Source organism: Poecilia reticulata, linkage group LG8 (assembly GCF_000633615.1).
Source record: "Poecilia reticulata strain Guanapo linkage group LG8, Guppy_female_1.0+MT, whole genome shotgun sequence".
NCBI classification, from domain to species: domain Eukaryota; kingdom Metazoa; phylum Chordata; class Actinopteri; order Cyprinodontiformes; family Poeciliidae; genus Poecilia; species Poecilia reticulata.
The window spans coordinates 6,347,042-6,356,421 of NC_024338.1; the positions used below are offsets into that span (position 1 = coordinate 6,347,042).

General features: G+C 39.5%; 1 protein-coding gene across 6 annotated transcripts in view; it reads left to right on the plus strand.

The window, feature by feature from the left end:
* The window catches only part of LOC103468356 (serine/threonine-protein kinase N1-like), a 47,122-nt gene that overhangs the window by 20,489 nt on the left and 17,253 nt on the right, over positions 1-9,380 (plus strand). For 4 of the 6 annotated variants that reach the window (XM_008415383.2, XM_008415385.2, XM_008415384.2 and 1 more), the window contains 3 exons: positions 4,594-4,894; positions 8,425-8,570; positions 9,051-9,171. In XM_008415383.2, the coding sequence (XP_008413605.1) occupies positions 4,594-4,894; positions 8,425-8,570; positions 9,051-9,171 (568 nt within the window). Of the gene's footprint in view, positions 1-4,593; positions 4,895-7,434; positions 7,606-8,424; positions 8,571-9,050; positions 9,172-9,380 lie in introns of those variants that run through there. The other 2 variants (XM_008415386.2, XM_008415388.2) reach the window with 2 other exon arrangements.

Consider the following 9,380-nt stretch of genomic DNA (forward strand, 5'->3'; position numbering starts at 1 on the left):
GTGTGTGTGTGTGTGTGTGTGTGTGTGTGTGTGTGTGTGTGTGTGTGTGTGTGTGTGTGTGTGCACGTGCACGTCTTCACAGGACAGATGAGGATGTACAAGTGTTTTCCACAGCGTCCAACTGGAACCTCATTCTTCCAATGGAAATATGCAACACTGGTTCAAAATCCCGTTCAGGAACCACGACAGGCTCTGGATCGCTTTGTGAAAAAGGCCATCTCTGAGATTTCCCCCCCAAAAAAATCTGTCATCATGTCCACATCCTGAGATGTAATTCTGACAGACAGATGTTAGAAGTCAGCCTGTCACATTAAGCAACAAATCAATTAATCGCATGATAAATTAAAACAAGCTCAAGCATTTCCATTTCCATAATTTAGCCTCTTTCCCTTTTCTCTCTCTACCAAAAATTGGACGACAAAAGTCTTCAGTTTGTTTCTTTGGTCGCAACTAGTCGAGACTTCATAGTTAATTTTATGTGTTGTTTCAAAATAAATATCCATATTTATTTTGGATATTTAAAATATCTTCCAGTTCCAGTGTTAAATGTTCATTATAACTTAAAGTTTATTGATAATTGAGAATGTGTTCTTGCATTATTATGCCATTAACATTACATTACTTGAAAATTGTCTCAAAACAACAATATCATTGTTTATTGCAATAACTTCTGGGACAATTTATTGTTCAGCCAAATTTGTTATGACCGGCCTAGTTGGAAGTCTTGCTCTCTCTCTCTGTTTTGCAGTGCAAATTACGTCTTAAAAAAACTTGTTGCGTCTCTGTGCTGCTTATGATTTCATTTCATTTACTTGTTCTCAACATAGCTAAATTTGACTCTTCATCATTCTGCAGCAACCCCCACACTGAAGAGTGTTCTAACTGGTGAGATCGGGTTTGCATTCATTTTGCTTACCTGCATTCATTAGTAAGTGAAAATTATTGGATTTTTGACCTTGTATCCTCCAGTCACCAGGTAGGTCTGATCAAATTTAAACATCTTGGCGCATCTCCATTTAAATTTCTCCGACTGCTCTATTGGAAAACAGCACATTTCTACAGCGATGTCCCTCCTGATAATCCCTCTCTGTTGCCGGTATGTCAAACATACTTAGTTGCGTGTCTTTGAGTTGTGCATTAAAGCTACAGTTAAAAATCCTGTAAGCACTTTGTGGTTGATGCTGTGCTGCTCGGGCTGCTGTGCCCGGCTGCTGTAGTGCATTGTGCAAGCAGATGGATTACAGCTTTAATGAGCAGAGAGCTGTGGCCGCGGCCGGCGCGTAGCTGGATGGTCACAGAGAGCCAGAGGGGCTGTAATCAGATCCCCTGAGCTTGGAGGGCTGGCTGCACGGTCAAAGACTCCAAGTCCCTTGCCATTACTCTGTAGCAGAGAGGAGGGGATGGTGGGACAATGACTGAATATGTGATTGGGACGGATTCGATGAGGCCGGTGTGGTGGAACAGCAGTGGATAAATGTCGATCAACCAGGTTTTTAAAAAAWTTTTTTTTTTAAAATATGCAGTTCATTACTCAGAATGGAGTGGTGTGAGATTCTCGCTGCATGATAACCTTGAATAATAATATCACACTTTTCCCAGTATCATGGCATTTAAATAAAAATAATTAAAGGTATTCTTTTTTTATTAGCTTTATGTTATAATGTTATTCCCTCATCAAAAACACACTTGGAATGTTGTCTATGTTGTCTTGATTCTTTCATGCGTGACTGAGAAATCCTGTGCAAAACGCCTGGGTGGATGTAGCTCCGCCTTTTAGGCGCAGCTCCTCCTCTGAGCTGCAGTTTCCAAGCTTTCACCTCACGGAGCAGCCCTCCCTCAAGACTCGTCCAATCAGTTCCTTCAGACTAGCCAGGAGTAATTGGCAAACACCTGGTGGAGCTGCACGTCTGCTGAGCTCATTAACTCGCTTCTCTTCAGTGTAACATAAAAATGTCACTAAAGGGTTAATAGAGGAGCTATGTGTGACAATGGAGGTGGAGTTTCAAAAGAGCAGCGGTTTTTAAAGAGATAGAGGCCCAATTTTAAGGGGTAATAAAGCCATATTTGACACAACATTTTTGTAACAACTGACGGTAACATAGTTACTGGATTATGCTATAAAATGACTATGTGCCTGGAAAAGACACAATACTTCCCCTTTAAGCAAAGCTATTTGGAATGATCTTTAGCAGCCGTGTCTTTATGCCATGCAGGCCAAAATGGACAAGTTGAGTAGAGCTGGGTCAAAAATAAGGTGCTGTAAATAAAGCTGTTTAATTTTTGCAGAACATAAATCTGTAAGTCACGTTAGATCTGAAACATAAAAAGTTGATGCTTCAGTCTACAATGAAGTTCAGATAAAAGACAAGTGTGCTGTGTTGCAGGTAACATTTTCTATTCTTATTTTAGGAAGGTCAGTGAAAATCTCACCTCAAAATATTTAAATCAAGCACCTGTGCTGGTGGATGAAGTTTGTCACCAGTCTGGAATTGTGGTGGTGGGTTAAATCATTCTGAGGGACACCAAGTTCACAAGGGTCAACCTTTGGGCACCCTTCATTTTAATACTTTTTTCTTGGACACAAAAATAATAATTATTCCATCTGCTGTAAAAAAAATAACATTGATAACTGAAGTTCACATACTTTAAAATGTGGAGTTACACATGTTGAATGCTTAAGTACTTGAAAACGTAAGTAGTTTCCAAGTAAACGTGGTATTTTGTCGAATATTTACTTGATAAGTTTCGCTGTTCTGCTCTTTATGGCATAATGTAGAGTATGACGGCTGATCCGCAGTGTGCAGCACTGACGTTAAAAAAAAAAAAAAAAGGAAACGTTGAAATGACATGATGGAGCATTTTTGAGGTTTCAAAATTTTGACAGCCGTCCAACATATAGGCAGTTTAATTGGCAAAATGCTGACTCAGTTGGATTACTCATACACACAAAGAATGTGTTTGGGCTATTTGCATATTTTTTAGTGCATAGCAATCATTGCATAACTGACAGTTATATACATGAGTTTTCTTAAAAGTTCATTTATTTTAAAACAAGGTTACATTAATAAACACAGCATATACCTTACCCCTTTTCTGTTTATTACTCCTCAAGGGAGTAAATCAGTTTTATTTCATTTTCAAAAGGGGGTTCTCTTGAGACTTTCAGGACTATTCCAGGGTGACCCTGAAAAGTCCTAAATTCATGCATCTAGATTTAAGGCCTTAAGATGTCTTAAAGTCCCTTAAAAAAATTTATAAAGTAAGCTGGTCCACAATAGGTTAATCAAAGGTTTCAAATTTGGTCTTGACTGGATCTTTTAATCTTGTGTAATAATTTTTTGCAAAACTTTTCTGTCATGCAAAAGTTTAAGTCACACTCAGACGTCTTCATTGCCTTCTGTAACTCGAGACAGTTGGGGTTACTGCTAAATAACTGCTAACATACATAGACATTAATGTATTTATATCTATGTAAACACATCCTTGCTAGCTAAGCTATCTGGCTAGTAGACATAACTATGGTTAACTAGCTAAAAAGATAGCTAGCTAGCCAGATAAGTAGCAAGCTAGCTTTTTTTGTGTCTATCTTGGTAAGTGCAGATTTATCGCCCGTTGGCCAGAAGTTTGTACATGTCTGTGGTGACGTAGGTTTTAAATTCCATTCATAGTGGTCTTTAAAATATCTAAAAAGGTCTCAAATTTGAATTGGTGAAACCTGCAGAAACCCAATTTTCAGTTTCTTACTTGTGGAATAAGTAAATATTAAATAACTCTTTTGTGAAGTTAAGAAATTCAGGAGTTATTTTTCATGAATAACGTCTGAATTCGTGATTCCTTCTTTCTGACGATGCCCAGAACACAAGAAAATTTGATTTACCTCAAATGAGACAAAGTCACAACCAAATAAAATGAAATACAGCTGTTGTTCACTAGGAGTGTATTAATAACCTCAGTAAAATTTGCTTTTCAAAGCACTACTGCAGGCATGTCTTCATCTGGTGAGACTTGCTAAGTGTTACACTCTTATTCTGACACAAGTAGGTTTTTGGATTCCATGTTGTGTGGATAGATAGTTACTGCCTGGTTGTAGATTTTAACAAAAGAACAGCAAAAATAAGATGAGACATAAAAGCAACCTGGCAAATTTGATCCTATGAAAATTTTATACACACTTTTTATGACATTTAAACATATTTGTTTCCTATGCGACACAAGCAGAAGCAGACAGGGATCCTAATTGACTCTGTTCTAATCTGCTCTAATCTTGTTTGGGCTGCTGATGTGAGCACTCAGCTCTTTATGCTCTTAAATGGAACCTCAGCTTTGATTCTGCCTTAAGGTGTCAGCTTTGTAGGTTTCACAGGATGACAATTCACTCAGTTTCTGTTTCCCCGTCCTTTCTTCTTTGTTTCAGTTTGTCAGAATGGCTGGTTAGCATTATTTCTGACTCATCCTCACTCCATCAGATGTTATCCTTTGAACTTATTTGGTCCCTTTTTGTCTCGAATAGAATAATCGCCATACTACCGAGTGTTGGTTGAACGAAATGCTTCGACCTCTGCATCTCATCGCGTTTGTTTTGTCTTTCTCTAGACCGACCCGGATGGCTTGTCGGTGCTCCAGCAGCTCGGCCTGGACCAGAACTCGGACTTCTCGGACTCCAGCGTGCAGCAGCGGCTGGACGAGCACCGTGAGAGGATCCGCAGGGAGATCCGCAAGGAGCTGAAGATCAAGGAGGGTGCGGAGAATCTGCGCAGGGCCATCACGGATAAGAGGAAGGGCCAGCAGGTGGACTCGCAGCTCCGCAGCTCCAAGCGCAAAGTGGAGACGCTCCAGGCTCAGCTGCGGGAGCTGGACGCACACATTGTTGTCAAGGGTCCGGATGACAACCAAGGTAAACAGCAGGAAGGTGACGCAACGCCCGTGAACAGTTTCATCATCAGGCCTGGGCAGCAAAAGTGCTGCGAAGTTCTGTTTGACTTTCGAAAACATTTCTTTTCTTTGCCTTTTAAGAGGGCCTAAAAATACTCAAAAACTCACCAAAATATGGACGTGGCCAAATGGCTCAACAGCGCCCCCTAAGCTCAGACAGACCTATGTGTCTAATATTTGAAATTTGGTACACTGATTAATCTCTCCAAGTCACTATGAGCTATTGGCGAGTCACTTTTGTGTTCTGAGCTTGGAAATTCCTACTTCTGAGTTGGAAGCCTGCTGGTGATGTGTGAGATTGCATGGCAGGTTATTGGAAGAAGGTGAGGTGGCAAAGCAGAACGACCTCGGTTACAAAGTGCCGAGGGTCTTTCAACGCTACTCCAAGCTTTAATTCATTTCTGTATTTACTAAAAGTACAACTTTAGCTGTATTTATTGTGATCATTTAAATTTAATCAGGTTAACCACACTATAGCTCTGTGATTAACCACAAGTAATCACTATTACTAAATTTGTAAGCTTGACATATAGATATGCACACAGTCTGCTGCACTCTAAACAAATCCAAGCAGTTATCAGATATTTTTTGTAGCAGAAAGCAGGTCATGTATCGTCACAGCACTACACATGATGCATACTGGTAATAGCAAATTTGTTCAGGAGGGTTTAAAGGAAGTAAAATATAATTTTTTTAATCTAATTTTATTAGTAGCCAAATAGGTTAGTCCAGAAGGTAATTATTGCTGCTGTATGACATCTTTACTGAGCAACAACAGCTCTCAAAAGTCTATACACACCCTATTAGAATCCCAGGTTTTGTTGATACTTTAAAAATTACAACAAATAACTTTTTTCAGATCTCTCTCTCCCTTCTTTTAGTACCATATTTTCCGCACTATAAGGCGCATTGGATTATAAGGTGCATAGAATAGACACTTCAGTTTGGGTTGCCAATTTGTTCCGTACTCTATTATTACACATCTACATTTGTAAAGAAGTGGTCCCCAGTACTTTATATAGTAGGCTGCCCCAGTCATTGTTTCACTCACGGTGTTGGTGTTGCGATAYTGTGCCCAACTGCTTTCTGGGTAACACAGACCAACCGACAACGCTGCCGCCGCAGTCTCTGTCTCTCTTCCCCTGCCCCTCCGCCCCATAGACATAATATAAGAGTAGACGCCTCATGGACCGCTCTCGCCTATTGTCGCTGACGAGATTTAGGGCGGCCACCACTCCACTCAGCGTTATGTGCCTTATAGAGAAAGAATTACATATAAATAATAGTCTTTACCACCTGTGTAAACTTTGCTGGTGAATGTTATAAGACATAATATAAGTTTTATAATATGTGTTATATTGTTTCATTTCTAATATAGGCTCTTGCGTCAGATAATCTAAGTCAATGTTAGAGAATATTTAATTTTTTTAGATTTACAGAATCTCAGTTAGCCTTCATAGGGTTGAACCCGTATTACACCAAGCACTGTAGCTAATATTAGCTGGTATCTCGCCGGTGGACATAAATACAGTAAAGTAATATTCTAATCACAATATATACACAATAATATGTCCATCGTACTTGTGAAATGTTGTCTGTGGAGCCCTCACATCAATAGTCCATCGATCCGAACAACAATATCCCTCAGTGCTGAGGCATCTTCTGCTGTTTTGATTGAGCAAAGTAGGAGGGTCGACCGCTCCAAGATGGCCGCCGCATTTCCTGCGCCGGAGGAGTCTGCGGGGTCAACTCTTATATTATGTCTATGTCTCTACTCTTGTGTTATGTCTATGCTCCGCCTCCCTTGGCTTTAAATGTATTATCAAACTTTATTAACAAACCAGCGTTCTGACAACTATCCCAGCATGCACCGCGCACTTCTTCTTCTACGGGGGAAAATGAAGTCGGCGGCTGCTTACCATAGTTGCTAGACTTGTGGCTCAATATTGGTCCATATATAAGGCACACCGGATTATAAGGCGCACTGTCGGCTTTTGAGGAAATTGAAGGTTTTTAGGTGCGCCTTATAGTGCGGAAAATACGGTAGATAATTTACCCCAATTTCTGGAGACATTGTGGGCGTTTGCACTGTCTCCAGGAAAACCAGCGCTACTGGAACCAAAATGAACCGTTCACATGCTACATGATTTAAAATTACTTTAATAATCATCCGTTGCATACAGCGTTTAAAGCAGCGTCCTTTCAATAAATGTTTGGAAATCCTCATTGATTCAAATGAAAATATAGCTTATATAAGCTCTGCTTTTGCACCGTTAAGAGAGAAAATGCTCGGACAACTCCAAGAGCCCCTGACCGATAGGGGGCACCCACATACACACAAAAAATAAAAATATTTTTTATATATACAAATAATATTTTGGAATCCTTGTAAACAATAAATCAATAATATCTCTTTTTATTCATTTTTGGCAGTAAAAGATAAATATTACTACTCCCAGACAAAAAAAAAAAAAGTATTTCATACAAAAACCATTTGCATGAAATGGTTTGGTCCTGCTGCACGCGCTTGACTGATGGTATTTAGCAGCAGTCAGAGACAAAAGCAGCTATGGCAGATGAGCAGCCAGGTAAAAAAAGTTATGATTTCAAAAAAAGAGAAGTCAGACAAAAAGAAGGCTGTCAATTTATGACTTATTTCCTCCCCCAAGAAAGGTGGGTAGAGTGTTTTAGCTTAGGTAGCTTAGCTACAAACTACTGTTAGTCGCCATTTCGCTAGCATTTATCAATGAAGGAAAAGTAATTACCAAGATATTCATACTTTGAACTTGTCTCTGTACCTTTTACAACACTTAGCGACAGATGAGTCAGTCAGCAGCAGTCCTAATACCAGCCTAGCCACTCCTGTCTGTCCCAGTGAAAAAGGTGAACAACACTGTTCAGTGACATGCTAGGCTAGTTAGCATCATTCCAGCGAGTTTCTCTCTCCTTGCTGTTTCTACAGTTACACAACAAATCTGAAATATTAATTACTGAAAGAAATTCTAACAATCTTTATGAAATCAAAGCAAAAATCTGCCTCCTGTCTGGACTGAGTATCCCACCTTTGCGTGCATGGAAGTTACAGATGCTGCCGCTTTCCCTCCTCACCTGTCCCATCTTGTTTTCCTAAATGAAAATAACAAAGTGCAACTACAATGCATTTTTTAGAAGACTGGATTACTTTATGTATACTTGTTGGGTAGCTTTCAGGAATCTAAAACTAATTTAAAAAATTTAACAGTTTGAGGTCTAATAAATCTCAAGTACATCTGTGCAGTCTTGCCAGATGTACTTGCAAGACTGCACTATAATTTATGTTTTATAGAAAATTAATATTTAGGTCCCTTTGTTTTTATTATATGTCGAGAAAGTTTACAGTACTTTTTGTCTTGACTTTTTTGCAGTAAGAAAATAGACACTAAGATGTGGCCTTTACCACATGTTGATGATGTGAACACAGAAGTAACCCGACCTCCTATCATGTGTCTGCAGATACCAGTAAGTCTCCTGGCTCAGTCAGTCGGACATCGGCCAATCAGCAACGGATCGCAGCTTTGGAGCGACAGCTAAACATCGAGCTGAAGGTCAAGCAGGGAGCAGAGAACATGATCCCAATATACTCAAGTGGGGGTACCAAGGTATACTCTCTGTCCATTTTTCACATCTATATTTCTTTTCCCGATTACATAATGGACCATTCCTAAAATCATGGCCTGTTATTTTTTGCCAAAAGTGTTTTTTTTTTGTCTAAAACATCTTGTGGAAAAAAGTTATGTTGTATGTTGTTGGATGAATCACAGAAATTCTGCAATGCAGACCGGGTCAAAATTCCTCTGTAGTCATAAAAAAATAGCTTATTGCCAGCTATTGTAAACACTTATTGAAAGTTATTGGTTGATTGAGGGGAGAAATTACTTTTTCACATCATATTGACCTAAGCTGAAACTTTTTGAAAGGATAAAAAAAAAACTTCTGGAAACTGGATTCATGCTATTTTTGTTTGATATAAAATTTTGTTTGATGTGTGGCAAAAAGAAGAGATATTTTTTTCCATGGCACTGACTATCCCAATCCAGCTGCCGATTCCAACACTTAACCTCTGCTGGTGTGTTTTGCAGGACAAGAAGCTCCTCCAGTCGGCTCAGCAGATGCTGCAGGACAGCAAAACCAAAATCGACATCATCCGGATGCAGATCCGAAAGGCCATGCAGGCCACCGAGCAGTCCGATGACGACCAAAGTACCCGCTTTTGTTTTCTTCTTCTGTTTTTTTAATTCTCTTTTAAGCTTCATCCTCTCTTTCATCCCACCCGTCACCCTTTGGACTCGGAAGAGCTGCATATTTTATGACGCGAGTGGTAATCGATCAGTTCTTGCTTCAGATCTTCACAGTGTATAGTTGTCCAGTGAAGAACACACACACACATCTATCTATTTTTTATATATATA